This window comes from Spermophilus citellus (genome assembly GCF_964194105.1).
Source record: "Spermophilus citellus genome assembly, chromosome: 2".
In the NCBI taxonomy this organism is placed as follows: Eukaryota; Metazoa; Chordata; class Mammalia; order Rodentia; family Sciuridae; genus Spermophilus; species Spermophilus citellus.
Genome location: NC_138183.1, coordinates 252,033,429 through 252,053,580, shown reverse-complemented (window position 1 = coordinate 252,053,580; position 20,152 = coordinate 252,033,429). Strand labels below are relative to the sequence as shown.

Below are 20,152 nucleotides of genomic sequence, written 5' to 3'. Positions count from 1 at the left end.
AGAAAACAAGTAGTTAGCTTGGTTTGGCTGAAATGTACACAGGTTAAAAGTAGAAAATAAGACTGTGACAGTCAACTGGGCCTGAATACCACACTAAGGAATTTGTGTCTACAATGCCAAAACGATTAAGTCAACCAAATAAGATTTATTTTCACTATTCCACAGATGAAAAAATAAAGTTTATCAAGGTTAAGTAACTTGCCCAATATCATAGTGTTTATAAACTGAAATTCAAAGCCCAGTCTCATAAATTTAAGTCCAGGATCTATCCCACAGCACCAGTGACTACACAGTGAGAAAGTCAAAAGACAACATCAGGACCTTGAAAGCACAACTTAAGAAATAGTGGGCTGGGGGTGGGGATGTGGCTCAAGTGGTAGCATGCTCGCCTAGCATGCGCATGGCGCTGGGTTCAATCCTCAGCACCACATACAGATAAAATGAAGATGCTGTGTCTGCCGAAAACTGAAAAATAAATATTAAAAAAATTCTCTCTCTAAAAAAGAAATAGTGAGTTGGCCACAGTGACACACTCCTGTAATCAATCTCAGCAGCTCAGGAGGCTGAGGCAGGAGGAAAACGAGTTCAAAGTCAGCCTCAGCCAACAGCAAAGTGCTAGGCAACTCAATGAGACTCTGTCTTTAAATAAAATACAAAATAGGGCTGGGGATGTGGCTCAGTGGTCGACTGCACCTGAGCTCAATCCCCAGTACACCCTCCACCAAAAAAAAAAAAAAAAAAAAAAAAGAAATAGTGGGGGGCTGAGGTTGTGGCTCAGCAGTAGCACACTTGCCTGGCATGTGTGAGGCACTGGGTTCAATTCTCAATACCACGTATAAATAAATAAAGGTTTATCAACAACTAGAAGAAAAAAATTAAGAAAGAAAAGAAATAGTGGGGCGAAAAAAAAGCCTCCCCCAAAATAATAATAATATCCTAAGAAATAGGCTACTGCAATGGCTCAGACTTAATATCAGAACTAGGAGTTGCAGCCAGGCACGATGTGCTCACCTGGAATCCCAGAGACTCAAAAGACTAAGGCAGGAGGATTGCAAATTCAAGATCAGCCTCAGCAACTTAGCGAGACCTTGTCTCAAAATAAAAAATAAAAGGGTGAGCTGGGGTTGTGGCTCAGCAGTAGAGCACTTGCCTAGCATGTGTGAGGCACTGGGTTCGATCCTCAGCACCACATAAAAATAAACAAACAAAATAAAGGTATAAAAATTTAAAAAATAAAAATAAAAGGATTGGGGGTGTGGCTCAGTGGTAAAGTGCCTCTAGGTTTCAATCCCCAGTACCCCCCACCCCCCAAAAAAACACCTATGAGCTGCACTGAGAACTGTAAGATAAATATTAGAAATCAGCAAATCTTGGGCTGGGGTTGTGGCTCAGTGGTAGCCTAGCACGTGCAAGGCCCTGGGTTTGATCCTCAGCACCACATAAAAATAAATAAATAAAATGAAGATATTGTGTCCAACTACAACTAAAAAATATATAAAAAAAAAGAAATCAGCAAATCTTTTTTATTTTAGTTGTACATGGACATAATACCTTTACTTTATTTATTTTATGTGATACTGGGGATAGAACCCAGTGCCTCACATGTGCTCTACCACTGAGCTACAAATCCAGCCCCTAGAAATCAGATCTTAGCAATGAATTAAACATGAAGTGATACAGAGGAAGAGGTATACCTGGATAATGCTATAAACAAAAAATTCAGTGGTCACTTCCAACTTAAAACAAAAAATAAAAATCCAAAAGAGCCTTTCTGGATCTTACACTAACTTTCAGGTATAACTTGCTCCCCTTCTCCCTTCACAAGTCAAACTTCTTTGAACTTTTCTTCACTCTACTTAGGCTCACATTTATTTTGAAGGTTTTCTGCCCCAAAATATGCCACTGACATGAGTATCAGAAATGTTATAGACTACTGAGTATATTAATTAGTGAATGTGAATTGATTAAATAGTGAATGACTATAAGCAATGTGCCCATAATGTGAACTGTAGAATTTAAGACTATAGAACTTAGACTTAAGTTAGTGATGTAAGAGTCTACACCCTAGGTGTACACCCCAGGCCTCACCCAGTTATCAGCTGCAAGCATAACCAAGCTACGACTTAAAACCCAGACTTTTGGGGATCAGCAGAACTAACAGAACCCAGACAGAGAGACCTAGAACTCTGTCACTGTTGTCCCCCCTGCACCAGACTCCTCCAGCCTGGATTGAGTTCCAGCAACCCGGACTTAAGACACGTCACAGGTGAGCACCTGGGACCCTTGGGTGTAGACTGAGTTAGGACTTAGAATTAGGATGTGCCTTAGATATTAGATTAAGTGTGATGAGCATTTATAAAATAGATTTGATTGACTCTAATTGTGCCTCAGACTAAGTCTGTAGAAATCGTCATGGCATAACACCTCAGTTCAAAGTCACCAATAACCTCTATGTTGCCAAATCCAATGGCAGTCCTCAGTATCTTCCGCCTCTAGGCAGTGTCAGTCTCAAAGACCACTCCCTCCTCTTTGAAACACTAGGCAAGGGACTGGGGATATATATAGCTCAGTGGATGAGAGCTTATTTAGCATGCCTGAGGTTGGGGTTCAATCCCTAGCACTGAAAACAACAACAAAAAATAAAACCATTACAACAATTAAAAAAATTAAACAAACAAACAAACAAACAAAAAACCCACTGACAATATCAAGGGGTAGTTAAAAGTATAAACTGGAGCCAGGCAGCCTAGGTCCAAAAACCAACTTCTCTGGTTATTACCTGGTGATACTAAGCAAGTTATATAGTGTCCTCTTGTATCATTTTCCTGTCTATAAAATAAGGACAATAAAAGCACCTATTTCATAGGCTATAAACATTAAATGAGTAAAAATATACAAATGCTTAGAACAGTACCTAAACAGTCCCATGGCTTTCAGGATATCTCTCCCCTGATTCTCTTCCTACTTCTCTGGACCTTCCCTCTCTCTCGCTTCCTGTCTACCCTTCTTCCATTACCATACATACGTTAAGGGAATTCAAACACCTGCCAATAAGCCCCTCCTGAGGCCCCCAGAATCACATCCAATTACCCAGCCAACAACTCTATTGCGATGTTTCTCAAGCACTTCACATTCAACCTATCCAAACTTCCTCAAAACTGAACTTTAAGGCTGGGTTTGTGGCTCAGTGGTAGAGCACTTGCTTAGTAAGTGTGAGGCACTGGGTTCGATCCTCAGCACCATATAAAAATAAACAAATAAATGCATTCTGTCCATCTACAAAAAAAAAAAAAAAAAAAAAAAACTGAACTTTTAAATCCTCCACTCAATGCCCCAAACTACTCTCCCTTCAGTGTGACCTATTTCAAATGATGGGATTGTGGTACAAGTCACCCATGAGGAAAACTTGGGAATCACACTTTCATGTTGTACCTCCTTCCATTTATCCTCTATACATCTAATAAACCAAAGTCCTGTAATTCTGTTTTGTAAATATTTCTCAAACTATCTCTTCTCTAATTCTGTCAGCTCCCTCAAGCATACTACATCACATCTTTCCTGAACCACTGCAGCGGCCTCCTAACTGGTCTCCTCAAATCATTCTCACACTCTTCCTGATCTTTTCTCTATAATTCATCTATTGATATTAGTACACATAATACACCTTGGCTGACTTTTTGCCTTCTTACTGCCTTCAAGATAATGTCCTATTTGACTTGACCCCTGAGTACCTTGTCAAGATTCCAACTCGGACTAGGAGTATAGCTCAGTACTACAATGCTTGTCTAGCATGTGGCAAGGCCCTGGTTAAATCTTCAGTAAAGGGCGGGGAGAGGTTCTCTCTTCTACTCACATCACTACAGTTACACTAGCCTTTTGGGTCTTTAGTTGCTAGATAGGGTCTCTCAAATATCTGAAATTCTTTCCAACCTTAGGGGTTTTGCATATGCTAATCATTTCTCTTCTTTGCCTGGTTACCTCTTACTCACCTCCCTTTTCACATCTCAGCTTTAAAGGCTTTCTTAGTAAAAATGTTCTCTGATGTTTCAACCCACTCCTGAAGTCTAGATTAGGCAATCCTATTATACACTCACACTGCATCCTGTATTTACCTTTGAAGCCCTTTGCTCAACCATAATTAACATTACTAGCATAAGTGTTTCTTTAAAGTCTGATTTTCCCACCAGAATAGAGGTCCATGACAAAGGGACCATGCCTGTCTTGCTCATTACTCTATCCCAAGACCTTTATATAGTGTCTGATACATAGTTAAATACTTAGTAAAATTTTCTCATCTCTACCTTAGGGCTTTGTATTAGCTAGTCCCTCTATCTAGAGCTTCTAAATACAGATCTGGTCCCTTGAACCTTTGAACATCACAAGATTGGTTGCTCACCATTCAGGTCACAGTATAAAACAGCCATCCTATTAGAGAGGCTTTCACTGATCAATCATCTCAAGGAGTAATTCCCATCCTACAAGTATCTCACCGTGCTCTTTTTTTTTTTTTTTAAATAAGAACAGAAATAGTGACACAGAGTTGTTTTTTTTTTTTTTTTGAGAGAGAGAGAGAGAGAGAGAGAGAGGGAGAGAATTTTAATATTTATTTCTTAGTTTTTGGCGGACACAACATCTTTGTATGTGGTGCTGAGGATCAAACCCGGGCCGCTTGCATGCCAGGCGAGCGCGCTACCGCTTGAGCCACATCCCCAGCCCTCACCGTGCTCTTTTCCTTCAAAATAATCAGTACTATCTGAAACTCTAGTTTTTGGATTCTAAAAAAGACCCAAGTAAAGTGCCTGGCACAGTATAACAACTCAACAAACATTTAAGTGAATAAATCTCCTAAATGAATAAAGATAATGTTGGAAACACCCTAAATTCATCATCAAAACATTTATAAACTGTTCCCCAAAAAAGTTGAAGAGGAGGTAAAATAGCTTAGTACTTCTGAACTAAGACTATATATATATATATATATACACACACACACACACACACACACACACACACACACATATACTTTGAATCCTGTCCCTTCCTAGCTGGATAATCTGAAGCAAGTTATTTAACTATCTTATGCCTCTATTTCCAAATATGAAAAAATGGGTATCATAGAATTTCAAGGATTATTGAGAAATAAATTAGTAAAAATGGTCAAGCATCTGGGCTGGGGATGTGGCTCAAGCAGTAACGCGCTCACCTGGCATGCGCGGGGCGCTGGGTTCAATCCTCAGCACCACATAAAGATGTTGTGTCTGCCAAAAACCAAAAAATAAATATTAAAAAATTCTCTCCCCTCCTTCTCTCTCTCTCTCTCTCTCTCTCTCTCTCTCTCTCTAAAAAAAAATGGTCAAGCATCATCTAACAATGGGGATATATTCTGAAAAATGTGTCCTTGTGTGTTAATGTTGTTCTGCAAATATCACAGAGTGAACTTAAACTTATAGATGTCATAACCTATTATACACCTAGTCTATGTAGTATATGCCATAAGTATATGCAGTCTATCTGAAATGCCATCATGAGGCACATGGCTATAGTTATTCTATACTGTTCGGAAATAATGACAAGAAACAAATACATGTTCAACACATTTTTTTTAGTATTTATTTTTTAGGTGTAGATGGATACAACACAATGCCTTTATTTTTATGTGGTGCTGAGGATCGAACCTGGGTCCCACCCGTGCTAGGCGAGCGCTCTACTGCTGAGCCAGAATCCCAGCCCCTCAACACATTTTTTTTTCAAGTGTTTTTGAACTATAGTTCACTGAATACAAGTTGACAGATGTGGAACCCACAGATGCAAAGGGCCAACTGCACATTCAGTTAATGTGTGTTATTACAGAGACTGGGTTTTTTCACTCTAGTTTCACATTTACATTTGATTTTTCCTTTATGTTGTCTCTGCTCCCAGCACAAAAGGCCACCAAGTACAGTCACACAGGCTGTGCAATGAAGAACTACAAAGGCAATTTTCATATAAGGATATGTGAATAACCCGGTGCAATGGCACACACCTGTAATTCCAGCAACTCCAGGGGTTGAGGCAGGAGATTCACAAGTTCAAAGCCAGCCCCAGCAACTTAGTGAGGCCTTAAGCAACTTAGTGAGACTCTATCTAAAACTAAAATATAAAAAGCATTGGGGATTGCTCAGTGATTAAGCACTCCTAGGTTCAATCCCTGGTACCAAAAACAAAAGAATATCAGAAAGCTATTTCTCACTCTTTTTTTTTTTTTTTGGGGGGGGGGCGGCGGTTACCAGGAATTGAACCCAGAGGTGCTTAACCAATGAGCCACATCCCCAGCTCTTTTCTATATTTTATTTAGAGATGGGGGGGGGGGGGTGGCTGGGGTTGTGGCTCAGCAGTAGAGCGCTCTCCTAGCATGTGCAAGGTGCTAGACTCGATCCTAAGCACCACATAAAAAATAAATAAACAAATAAAATAAAGGTATTGTGACCAACTATTACTAAAAAAAATATTTTTTTAAAAAAGTGACTCACTGAGTTGCTAAGTGCTAATCTGCTGAAGCTGGCCTTGAACTCCCCATCCTCCTGCCTCAACCTCCTGAGTTGCTGGAATTACAGGCATGTGCCACCGTGCCCAGCTCTCTTTTTTTTTCAAAATATGGAACACTTCATGAATTCTCATGTCATCATTGTGCAGAACCATGTTAATCTCTATATTGGTCCAGTTTTTGTATCTGTGCTGCTGAAGAGTGCATAAAAAGACATCTCTTGCTATAACTCACTTATCTCATGACACTGAATCCTTTCTTAGGTTATCAAAACTAGTTGATCTTAGGTAGAATTAAAAGGAGTAATAAGGAAATCTGCAATTGGGTTGAGGATTGCTAAGACCAAGTAGTTTGTTTTGTGAAAATTCAACAAAAAAATGCTTCATGTTTACTTTTGGGCAAAGTCCTATGAAACAGAATCTTGAGACTGTTATAGCTTAGACACATAACTCTAACCAAACAGCAGACAATTAGTATACAAATACAAATAGAACCTATCTAATAACAAACCCTTTTTATCAGGGTTTGTCAACTTCACACTACTGACATTATGGACCAGTTAATTCTTTGTTGTGGGGGCCTGATCTGTGCATTATAGGATGTTTTAGCAGCATCCCTAGCCTCTTCCCACAAAACACCAGTAGAACACATTCTCTCAGTCTGACACTCAGAAATGTGTCTAGTCTGACACTCAGAAATGTGTCCAGATACTATCAACTGTTCCCTAGGGAACAAAGTCAAGCCCACTTGAGAACCCACTGCTTTAAATAAATCTGTCAACATCTCCAATTATCTAAAACATTCATCTGAATTCTCTCCCTTTCCATTCAAAGATTCCTACCTCTTATGTTCCTGGTAAAACAGGCTTAATCCCAGAGTTGACCTTGTCTTTGCCTCCAAAATCAATAGTCTTGTTCAAAACCAGTTGTAATAAGGTTGATGCTAGAACTCAGGGCTCACAATCCCCAATTAAGCTCTTTTCTATCATAACATACTGCTATCTAGCAGTCATCAAGTTCTATCATTCCTTCAGTACCAATGTGTTTTCGTTCTAACTTTTCCTTTCCATTTCTACTAATATATATCTAGGGCATTAATACTCAACTTTTTGTATGCATCAGTATCATGTGCTTCTTAAAACAGATTGCTGGGCCCAATACAAGTTTCTGATTCAGTAAGTTTGAGCTGGAGCCCAAGAATGTGTACTTCTAACATGTTCCAGACACCTAGATAATAGTGATGCTACTGCTGAGGAGAATCACACTTTGAAAACCACTGCCTTAAGAGTTCAAATACTAGCAGGTGTGATGGCACATACCTGTAATCCCAGCAACTCAAGAGGCTAAGGCAGGAGGATCCCAAGTTTAAGATCCAGCTCAACAATTTAGTGAGGCTCTAAGCAACTTAGCAAGATCCTGTCTCAAAATAAAAAATAAAAAGGGCTGGGGATGTGACTAAGTGGTAAAGTGCCCCTGGATTCAATCCCCAGTACCAAAAAAAAAAAAAAAAAAAAGAGGTCAAGTACCTGTCACCTCAAAAGGTAAACCTATGCCAGGCACCATGGCACATGCCTGTAATCCCAGCAGCTCAGGAGGCTGAGAAGGAGGATCAGGGGTTCAAAGTCAGCCTCAGCAAAAGTGAGGTGCTAAGCAACTCAGTGAGACCCTGACTCTAAATAAAATACAAAATAGGGCTGGGAGTGTGTCTCAGTGGTCAAGTGCCCCTTAGTAATCCCTAGTACCCAAAAGAAAAAAAATAGTAATCCATTTTCATATTATTCTAGACAAGCCCCTGACCTAAAACTGCAGGAATTACTCTTCCAAAACACTACTTTGATCAAATCTCTATTCTATTAAAACAAACCATAACTTCGAATAGCTGTCTGCTGTCCGATTCCAAAGTTGCTTAAAATGTGTTCCCAGTATTATTCAGCAGTGCCTCCCAAAACAAACCACCTACTTTGGTCCTACCAGTCTATCAGATATCCACAGGACAGGCTTTAAAGGCTTCCAACTCCATAGTAAAGCTTATGCTGTCTTTACCACCTGAAAGTTCGCCCTCTTCCCTCCTCCTCTCTACCTACCTGAAGGAGGCCTTCACCACTGTTTTTGCCAAAAACATTCGTTTGGTCACTATTTGCTGCCTTTTATCTTTAGGGTTTAAGTTTTTACCAAGTACTCACAGACAGAGAAAACCCCCAAGAACCTAAAATTTAAAACAGAAAACAATGATATGAGTAACATGCATAAATAAAAAGCTTACATACATACAAACTGCACAACACTGCTATTTTAATAGATCAAGTACAATGAATTCAAAGTTCACAAAAAGGATGTGCAGATTTTTAAAAACATGATCAAACACTAGCTGTCAAATATTTATAGTTCTCATTTAGATGCTGAAGCAGACAGCTGTTAGGGAAGAAAATTTCAAAGTAGCCTTTAAAAAGCAGAAATACCAACTCTATAGCTTAACACAATAAAAAAGAGTATCATTTGTTTTCTGTATGAAGTATACCACAAAAGGGATCAAATGGTATAAAAGAAATGTGTTTGGAGTCAGGGCACTTGAGTTTAAGGTCTGATCCTAACCCTTATCAACTTTGTACTCTTGGGCAAATCATGGTCCCTCCTTGAACTTCTCTTTTCATAATAAAAAAATAAATATATTTTTTTAAAAATTAAGATTGAAAACTACACCATAAACAAAATAATAATAAAATAAAAACCCTTTACCACACCATCTACCTTACAGTATTGGCATATAATGTTTATTGAAGAAAATAAATATAAAGAAAAAAATTAAGTATATACGGAATTTTAACCTTTTTGATGTTTCTGAAAGCACAAAACAAAATTTAAAGTATCATTCCAAAATTAAATACACAGAAAAAAATTAATGAAACCTGATTAAGGATATCCATATCCCCAAAACAAAAAATACAAAAGGACCACATCCCTCTGCAGGATATATAGTAAACATATCAACTCCCTGACTTAATGGCCAAAACCAAGACCTAAGAATAACATGAACACAACTGCTTGCAACTTCACAACTTCAAGACTTAAAGATAATCAAAAACCTTGATATAGAAGTCTTAGGACAGGATAGAGGTAGGAGAACTTAAAATTCAGATCACACTTTTAAAGTCAACTAGACATTTCCTTATTTGTTCTAATGGCTCAAATACTATAAAAGCATTCATCTGACATGTGTGCTAAACATGTTTTTATGTGTTACAGCTAGGCCTTCTGGTTTTTATCTAAACTGCAAGACTCAATATCCAGATATCTTGATCAACCCTTTTTACCAAACTCTCCTCCATTATAGTGGCCCACTCCTAGCATTTAAGAAAACTGGTAGCAAAGTATACATGAAGGATTTCAATAAAATCAACAAATACTTACTGAACACTTGCTACATACCAGGCACTATGTGAAGCACTCAGCACACAGCAGGTACAAAAATAACTCCCTAACTCTCATGGCGCTTACACTCTAGCAGAAAGCTATACACAAACATTTAAGTACAGTAGTGATTAGTATTCAGCAAAATATAACAAGAGAAAGGGACAGGGCTTAAATATAGTCCTCATTATGGGTACCCAAGATACTTTTACCGGGTTAGAAAAAAGAATTAGCTCCCTCATTATCTGCATTTTGAATCACCCAAAAATGGTCCAGTTTTTCCTGCATCATCAGGAAGGAGGCTACAACAATAAGAACAGTATATTCCTTCACCAACAGACTGAAAGCTAAATCTGATGAAATAATTATAAGTAAGCAAATGCAACAATTTATACCACCTATAATTTTTTTGCTAGTTGTTAACAATATGATACTTCAGGCTAGGAAGGAAAAAATGGCTTAAAATTAGTATTCTGTTTTGCCTCAAACATTCCTGGTCAGAAAGACCTTACAGTGGAACCATTCAAAGTGTGAATGTTGTAAAAGGAATTCAAAGAGACAATTTCAAGGTTAACCCAGGAAAGGTGGGAATATCACCAGGACTTCAGTGTCCCCAATTCCTAGCAACAGATAAAAAAGACTGAATCACATATAATATATGTTAGCAGGACTAGCAGGACTAAACATCAGGATAATAACCTTCAGAAAATTTACTTAATCTCATCATCAAAATTCACAAGCAAACTGAATTCTCAAGTAAATCAACATTCCCTCCTTCAGATAATACCACCAGGATTAGGTGAATCTGAGTAAAAGTTATCAGGTTGTATGTATAACTACCTTTACTCTGAAGTATGCTCACTTCTTTTTTATATTGACTTGAGTGTTCATTTGTTTTTACAATTGCCTTTGGACCATTTAGTGATTTTTTTTCCATGAAATATAACCCTGTGTACAATATGCTATATAGGTGGGGAGCAGATATCATAATCCAGTATATTATAATACATAACACAGATCATCTTTTCGAATAAAATTTTTAAAAGATCTAAATTAAAGCTGAAGATCACTGCACTACACAGCAAAAAAACATATTTATTTTAGATGCTTATTATTTTGCCTGTGGTTTTTCTAGGCAATAATAAGAATTATGCAGAGATAATGTGGTTCCAAAAACCTAAAAATTCACCAACTGAATTAATATGAACTTAACAACTTCTTTTTTGGGGGGAGGGGCAGTATTAGGGCTCAAACCCAGGGGTGCTCTACCATTGAATTGCATCCCTCATAGTCCTTTTGTTTTGTATTTTGAGACAGGGTGTCACTAAGTTGCTGAGGCAGAGATCCTCCTGCCTTAGCCTAGTAGCTGGGACTACAGGCATGTACCACCATGCCCAGCTTAACTAACACTTTAAATTAGGGAATTGTGAGATATGATGATGAACATTCCCTGTAAGTGAATGCTTAAATATATACAGGCAGTGACCACAAACTAGCTATTTCTGATTTTTAAAAAACGACTTTTCAAGATGAGGCAGTGTCACACACCTGTAATCCCAGTGATTCAAAGCCATCCTCAACAATTTAGCAAGACCCTAAGCTATTTTGTAAGACCTTGTCTCAAAATAAAAAATAAAAAGAGCTGATGATATGACTCAATAGTAAAATGTCCCTGGGTTCAACCCCTGATACCAAAAAATACATAAATAAATAAATAAATAAGGGCTGGGAATGGAGCTGTGGTAACCCCCTGTGTTCAACCCCCAGTGCCCAAATAAGTAAATAAAAATATATATTGCATGGGAACAAACTAACTTTACCTACTAAGCTAAATTAATAAATGTGTCATTTTTGTCTCCTTTTCAAACTTCACGTTCCCTGGCCAATCACTGCAAAACCAAAAAAGATTAAGTTCTATAACACAATGGGGCTCACAGTATTGCTCAGTGGTAGAGCACTTGCCTAGGAGGCACTAGGCCTTGGATTCAATTCCAGCACTGAACAAAAAAAATTAAATATAGTCAACCACTATAAAAATGAGCATGACTTAAAAAAAACCAAACTTTCTTTTAACACCTTTATGTTTTTATTTATTTATATGTGGTACTGAAGATGGAAGATAGTGCCTCACTACATTCTAGGCAAGTGCTCTACCACTGAGGTATAACCCCTGACCAAAAATGAGCATGACTTATTGAGAACAAAGAAAAACAAAAAAAATGTTTTATAGTAAGTTAATTTAATAGATGTTCTCTACCCTGTCTATACATTAATCTTAAAACCAAGGATAGGATCTAACTTAAATCAATACAGAATTCTAGCTGGAATGTGATGGAATACACCTGCAATCCCAGCAACTCTGGAGGCTGAGGCAGGAGAATGACCAGGACTAAGGATGTGGCTCAATGGTAGAGCACTCACCTGTCATGTGTAAGCCCTGGGTTCAATTCCTAGCACCACAAAAAAGAAAAAAGTTTGGAGCTAGGTGTGGTGGCATACACCTATAATCCCAATGTTTAGGAAACTGAGGGATGAAGATTGAAAGTTCAAAGCCAGCCTCAGCAATTTAGCAAGACCCTGTCTCAATATAAAACAAAAAGGGCTGGGAATGTGGCTCAGTGGTTAAGTGTCCCTGGGTTCAATCCCTAGTACCAAAAAGAAGTTTGGTCAGCAGACTGCCACTCAAATAAGTTCCCAACATGCTTTCCATATCAAAAGAAGTTATGTGGGGCTGGGGTTGTGGCTCAGTGGCAGAAGCTTGCCTAGCCATGTGTGAGGCACTGGATTCAATTCTCAGCACTGCACATAAATTAAAAAAAGTCCATTGACAACTAAAAGAATATTTAAAAAAAAAAAGAAAAGAAAAAGAAGTAGTAGTTATGTTATAGGAGGGCTGGGATGTAGTTCAATGGCAAAGCACTAGCCTAGAATGCACAAGGCCCTGGATTCAATCCAGGTTTCACCAAAATAAAAAAAGTCATACTTCAGTTATAATTTTGTCATGTAATCATAAGAAAACAAATATCAGTCACCCTAATATTCAAAACCATTATTCAAAATTCTAAGAAAGATCCCCACCATCAAATACATGATACACTCTTAAAACCGCTACAACAGCACAGTAACCAGCCCAGCACAATGACACAGCCTATAATCCCAGCTACTGGGGAAGCAGGAGGATCACAGGTTCAAGGACAGTCTCAATTTAGCCAGACCTATTTCAAAATAAAAAAATGGAAAGGGCTGGGGGGTGTGGGTCAGTGGTAAAACTCCCCCTGTGTTCAATCCCCAGTAACAAAACAATAACAACAAATGTTTCAAAATAAAACAAACAGGTTAGGGATGTACAGCATTGGAGCACCCCAAATTCAATCCCTAGCCCCATACATACACACACACACACACACAGAGAAGAAGCACAGTAACCAAAAGAAACAATAAGGCTGGGTATGGTGATGCATGCCAGTAATCCCAGCAACTAGAGAGGCTGAGGCAGGAGGACTACAAATTCAGGACCAGCCTCGGCAAGGCGCTAAGCAATTTAGGGAGATGCTGTCACAAAACAAAAAAAATAAAATAAAAAGGTGGGGATGTAATGTAACTCATGGGTAAAGTGCCTCTGGATTCAATCACCAGCACCAAAAAAAAGAAAAGAAAAACAAAAAAGAGGCTGAGTGCACACCTGAAATCCCAGTGGCTTGGGAGGCTGAGGCAGGAGGATTTGAGCTCAAAGCCAGCCTCAGCAACTTAGTGAGGCCCTAAGCAACTCAGTGAGACTCTGTCTCTAAATAAAATACAAAAAAGGGGTGGGGATGTGGCTCAGTGGTTAAGCACCCCTGGGTTCACTCCCCCATACAAAAACAGAAAGAAAGAGAGAGAGAAAGATAAAAGTTAATGTGTGCCAGGCATAGTGGGACACAACTGTAATCCCCAGCAGCTCAGGAGGCTGAGGCAGGAGGATGGGGAGTTCAAAGCCAGCCTCAGCAAAAGTGAGGCACTAACCAACTCAGTGAGACCCCGTCTTTTTTTTTTTTTTTTTAAAGAGAGAGTGAGAGTGAGAGAGAGAGAGAGAGAGAGAGAGAGAGAGAATTTTTAATATTTTTATTTTTTAGTTCTCGGTGGACACAACATCTTTGTTGGTATGTGGTGCTGAGGATCGAACCCTGGCCGCCGCATGCCAGGCGAGCGCGCTACCGCTTGAGCCACATCCCCAGCCCAGAGACCCCGTCTTTAAATAAAATATAAAAAAAGATCTGGGGATGTGGCTCAATAGTCCCGTGCCCCTGAGTCCAATCCTCAATACCCACCCTTTCACTCCCCAAAAAAGTTAATGTGTGCAACAGGTAGTAATCCAGTTACATTTAAAAAGAAAGAAACAAACAAACCTTAACAGGAAAAAAAGTCATAAGAGTATTTAGATTTCTTTACCACTATACCTCTCATCCTTGCTTAAAAATATGAAAAGTTTTGCTTAGTGAAAGATTCTTCCTTCAAAAACTACACCCCAAGGGGGATGGGGATGTGGCTCAAGCGGTAGAGCGCTCGCCTGTCATGCGCACGGCCCTGGGTTCGATTCTCAGCACCACATACAAATAAAGATTTTGTGTCCGCCGGGGGAAAAAAAAACTATAAAATAAATATTTTAAAATTCTCTCTTAAAAAAAAAAAAAAAAACTACACCCCAAGATCACTTAGATCCTTAACAGTTAAACAATTCTATAAGCCTGACATGATAAACATAACTATCTGATAAGAGAATTTTGCAGAATCCTCTTTTTCTTTTCCCACAGATAAATTCTAAACATAAAACTGCACTACTGATACACTTTATTTGAAAAAGTTAGACATGAAGAATTAAAATCTGAACACATGAACTGGAAACAGGCACAAATCTTTGAAATAAGATTCACCAGAACACATGCTTGCTGGACACACATTCTAATATAGCCCAAACCCTTTCACTAATAACATTGAAAAAAAAGAAAAATGAAGTCTTTTCTCAAAAAGACTGAGGAGCATCAGAAAATGGATTAGAGAACTATTCCTTTTTCCTCCAAAATGAGTGTAAAACACAGAGCCAAATAAAACCACCATAAATTCCTTTAGTATTCTCCTAGGCCTTTCAGTTCAGCAAATTTCACTACTGCATACCATTCTTTGGCTTTCCTTACCTCCCACTCCACAAAAACAAATTCAATTTTTTTAAATGATTATTTGGTGAGAATATTAATAAAACTCTCTTTGACCAAAGAGAAAATCAAATGCTTGAATTCCAACAGAGAAATCATAAGAAAGCAAGGCCTACAGGAAAAGTATTCCTACTCACAAATTAATCCCTCCAGGTCATGACCACAAAGTTTTAACAAGATACATCTCATACATTCTTCCCAAAATACAAAATATAGAACTTTATCAACATTCAGTATTATACCTGCCTTCAATCAATCCCCTTGACAACCCCCAAACCTACCAACATGTTAAATTATTAAAATAATAGTTTGACTCTCCAGTTCAAAAAGGATAAATCCTGATACCACATAATCCTAAAAAACTATACAGAATTATCCTACCTCAATTTTGTCCCTAAAAATATACATTCTAATGTAACTTATTCAGTTGATTATAATATCATATTGCAAAATTAGGAATCCTGTCTCACTGTAATCCACAAAATCCTTTGATTTGCAATGGTTTCTATATAAGTTAAGGCTATAATGCCATTTCCAAATAGAATGAATATTAAGGCCTTAACCACCTGGCCAAAACCCAAATGGGACATTAATATACCACCACCCCCTATCCTCTGGTGAACAGAAAAGCCACCTGAAAAGTTAAATAAAATTAAGTTCACAAATGGAAACAAAATAGTTATTCTACTACTTCAAAACTGGGGTGGGGGGCAGAAAATACTAACCAATCTCTGGCTGTAACGAATCCTTTCTTCTTCGGGTTCCATCTCTCACTCTTCTGTCGAAATTACTGTAAAGAAACCACTCCAGGGCTGCCTTCCTCTTTCTCCTTAAGGAACCAGATTGCAACACTGAAGAATAATGATATGGGCAGAGATGAGAACTCATTTTTGAACTTTTTTTTAAAAAAATGAGTGTTAAATTAAAGGCTCTGTAGAAATGAGGTTCCCCTTCATAAGTCTAGGATCTTTCTGCTCTTGGGCAAGTGATTCTATGTCATGTTCAACATTAATCACCACATTACAACTGTCCGAGGCCTAGGCAAAAGGAGATGTTGGTTTCAGTTCCGTGTGGACAGGCCATACCACTTATTTCTGCCCAAGGGATTGTAATTACCAAAGCTCCCCTTGAATTCAGCATTAGCCAAAGAAAGAAAAAGAAAAAGCAAGCAAACAAGTCCAGGACTTTTATCTCTAGAGAGCTGACCAGGTGAAGCACGCACTGAACTAATCCAGATCCTAACCAAATTAGTTCTCACACCAGTAATTAGAAACTAAGGAAAGAAGGGCAGACTATCTATACAAAAAGAGGACAAGAAATCAGGATTTAAAGAAAGACTCCAAACAATTCCCCATACCCCTCCCATAAGGCCCTACACAATCGTCTCCTTCCTTTCCCAGACCTACTCTCCACCCCCAAGCCAAGATGTGTACAACTCTGAAACAAATTTGAGAGTTGCAAATCGAGACAAAAATACCGCCTTCTTTTTGGACAAAGTAATAAGATTCGACTTATAAAGAATAAACTAGGTCCTCTCCAAAAATTAAATAGACCGATTGGCGCGTCAGTCAATCCATTAACACCAAGCAAGGGTTTTCATTTTTTTAAACACTCTCGTGGATAATGGCTTCCACTGGGAATGCAGATTTCTCTCTTTTGTAACTACACTACCGCCACGTTAACAGCAGCATCCTTCAGTACTGCTAGGAGACCAGAGGACCCGATGACATAGTTTGCGAGAGCAGATCGTGGCACTGCCCGCGGTCGGGAGGGGCAAGGTGTCTGCACCCCCCGGGCGGGACGGGGAAGCCGGCACGTCTCGCCGGGCTCCCCCGGGGGAAGGCGTTTCGACCGTTCACCCACCGGGAAAAGAGGCAGAAACTTTAAGTCTTTAGGACAACACAGAGAACCAAACTTCCCAAGGCGGGGGGAGGGGGATTCTCACCGGGGATTTCGCTCTTGAGTTCTTGTCCAAGTGAGAAGTAAAAAAAAAAAGAGTCCAAAGACAGAGGAAAAATTAAATCCCACACGTCGTCTCCGGTGTTTCCGCGGATCAACCCAGTATCCAGAGAGGGTCAGAGCGACCCGGAAAGGAGAGGAAACAGTTGCCGAGTCGACCTCCTCTTGTGGCTTGGAAACCGGGAGTCGCAGGCGCCGGGAGCCGGGCACGACCCCCGGGCTCCGAGCCCGCGCCCCCGCTCCCCGGCCGGCGGTCAGCTGCCCCGGCCCGCGCCCCGAGCCGGCCCTGCCGCGGGGAGCGCCCTCCCCGCCGTGCCCTCGCCCGCAGCCGCCGGCCGCCTCCGGGCCCAGGAGCAGCGGCCGATCAGCTGAGACCGGCCGGGCCGAGGCTCCGCGCGCCGCCCGGCCCCCCGGAACGCGGGCCCCGGCCCCGGGGGGCGGCGAGGGCGGGAGCGGCGCGGCGCGCCGGGCTGGGGGCCGGGCTGCCCTCGCGTCTCCCGCTCTGCCGGGTCTGCGCTGCGGGACGAGTCCCCGGTTACTCCCCGGTCACAGAGGAGGGACTCCGGGGGATGGGCCCCCTGGCGTTGCCCCTCCTCCCGGAGCGGCCCCTGCCCAGGAGAGACAGAGCGGCGACAGGCCCAGCCGCAGGGAAGGTGCTCTGCGAGCCGCCGCCGCCGCCGCCGCCGCTGCCGGGGAGGGGTGTTGTTTCCCTCACACAGGAGGAGCCGCTGAAGCAGCCGCCGCCATTTTGAACCCGTCAGACTCTCACATACACACAGCTCCTCGCGGCGCACTGCGCAGGCGCCTCCTCCCCACCCCTCCTCCCGCTCACCTCTCCACCCCCACCGCCTTAAGCCTCCCTGCGCTTCTTACCGCTCTCCCAGGCGCACGTGAGCGCGCACGCGTCACTCCCCTCTAACGCGGACACGCCGCCGGCGCGCGCACGCGCGGATGCGTCGGCCTCGAATCGCCCGCGCCCCGCGACGCCGACGCGGCTCCCCGCCCCCCTTCGCGTCAGCCCACCCGCCCTCCCGCCGACCGCCCGCCCCCGCTCCCCGCCGGCCGTCTTCCAGGGCCCGGGCCGGGCCGGCTGCTGGCGCCTGCGCGCAGGGCGCGATCCTCCTCCGCGCGCGCCCTCCCCCACACACCCTCGCCCGTACACACACTTCGCCTCTGTGACCCCGCCCCTCGCCGGCCAGCTGCGCCGGCCGCCCTCCCCCACCTCTCCTGGGAGGGTGGTGACCCCCGACCCCCCGCCAAGCACAGCACCCCCAGAGCAGTGGGGAGCAGCTCCCCTTCCCCCTTCGACCGCCCTCTGCCCTAGGCGGCCCGTCACATCCCAACATCCTGAGGGCCGGGCGAACTGGGCTAGGCAGCCGTTGCCCGCCTCGAAGCGGGGTTCCCCGGGGTCAGGCCGCCGGGCCCGGTCGGCCCGACCCCGGTGTCCCGCTCGGGCCTGCCCAGGGAGAGGGTGCGCAGGGAGCCGGGGCATTCCCGTCGGCCGCCCTCCCCTCGCGCGCCGGCCGGTGGGCCAAGGCCAGCCTGCCCGCCATCCCCAGGCAGGCCTCGGCGCCCCCGCCACTGGGCCCGTCGCCCTTGGCTCTGGGGGCTCCTCGGCGCAGCGGCCCGGCCCACCTCACCCACTCCTCGCCGCTCCGAAGGGGCAGAAAACGGGAGTAGCATGTCTGTCCTGGGTTCGGCTCCCCCGGGGGAGCTCCGGGCGCTTGACAAGGGCGTCCGCAGGTGCCCGGCGCGGGAGCGGTTTCCGCGACGGCCCGGGGGCGGCGGCGGCCGGCGCGCCCACCGCGGGCCGCTGGCGCCCGGGGACGTGGCCCAGGAAGCCCCCGCTCCCCGGCCACGCTCAGGTTTCCGTGGCGCCGGTGCCCCCGGCGGCCCGGGTGGGGCGTGACCCCGCCCCCGGCGAGCCGGGGCACCCCCCACGGAGAGGTGCGCGAGCCGCTCGCGGCCCCCAGGCCGACCCTGCAGCCCCGGGCCGCGCCGGGCACAAGAGGCCCAGCCGGGAAGATGTCTCCTCTCGGTGCGCGCAGCTTCGCGCGAGGGTCAGCGGCGGGGCAGCGGCGGCCCGAGTTGCGCCGGCCCTGCCCCCGGACCGGCTCCTGAGGTTCGACAGCCGCCCGACGGGCAGGCAAGGTCTGGACGTCGACGGAGCCTGGCTGGAGATATCTGAGCAATGCCATGCGATCAGCCCAGCCGCGATCAGGGCCGTTCCCCAGCCAATCTCGTGCTTTGGGGCCCGTTTAAATTATAAATCCCATAAAGAATGGTGGCTTGGGCGTTACATATCCAAGTGCTTGAGGTCGGCGCTTTTAACTTCACTATGCCCTTGCTGAGTGGTGTCACACATCTTTTTCTTCCTGCGTTGGTTTCCAACTCTTGAAGCTTTTGAAGAAATGGAGGAGAGAGGAAGGACATGGTGAATCTCATAAGCGCGTAAACAGCCTTCAACTCTCCGAAGACGTTAGCTAAAGACAATTGATACAATGATACCACCTATTTCTATGAAGGTTTGAACTCTAGGTTAAAGGCGCTGCATAAACCCAAGGTATTTATTACAGCCCAAAGTTTTTGTTCATGCATTCTTAGGAAGTTTTTTTTTTTTAACATTCTGTGCTTTGTTTCTCAACATCCTTCCAAGACAAGCTAAATGCTTTGTATCTTTAGACTCATTTGAAGATAGAAGATTGAAGTATAAGGTTAAACAGCTTGCAGCTCCTCTGATAGAGGAGGCCAGCACTCTGCACTTGCCAACTGAAACATCTTACAGACAACAAAAATGGTTCCTTAGCATTGTATGGTCTTGTTTCAGTCACTGGCTATACCATTCTTTATCCTTATACCAGTAGTGTTCTGAGTTCTCAGATTTTCAGTGCATCAATACAAAGAAGACAATCATTGAAACAATGAGATCTGAGATCTTATCTTTCGAACTATAGTAAAATAGGTTTTAGAGGCAGTAATCTTTCACACCACCTCAACCAGATTTGCCTCATAGACTTCTGGCTCTCTGCAGTTACTGGAAAGTCAAGAGTTTGTTTTGAAGTAAGAAAGATGTT

At 42.9% G+C, this 20,152-nt stretch overlaps 1 protein-coding gene across 2 annotated transcripts in view; it reads right to left on the bottom strand.

Annotated features, from left to right (window-relative positions):
- The window catches only part of KDM2A (lysine demethylase 2A), a 114,144-nt gene extending 96,167 nt beyond the window's left edge, over nucleotides 1-17,977 (bottom strand). The window contains exons 1-2 of one of the 2 annotated variants that reach the window (XM_081278745.1): nucleotides 17,065-17,977; nucleotides 15,845-15,970 (exon numbers count right to left, since the gene is read on the bottom strand). In XM_081278745.1, the coding sequence (XP_081134871.1) occupies nucleotides 15,845-15,886 (42 nt within the window). In that variant the 5' untranslated portion in view covers nucleotides 15,887-15,970; nucleotides 17,065-17,977. Of the gene's footprint in view, nucleotides 1-8,606; nucleotides 8,729-15,844; nucleotides 15,971-17,064 lie in introns of those variants that run through there. The other variant, XM_081278746.1, reaches the window with a different exon arrangement.
- Nucleotides 17,978-20,152: the final 2,175 nt, after the last annotated feature.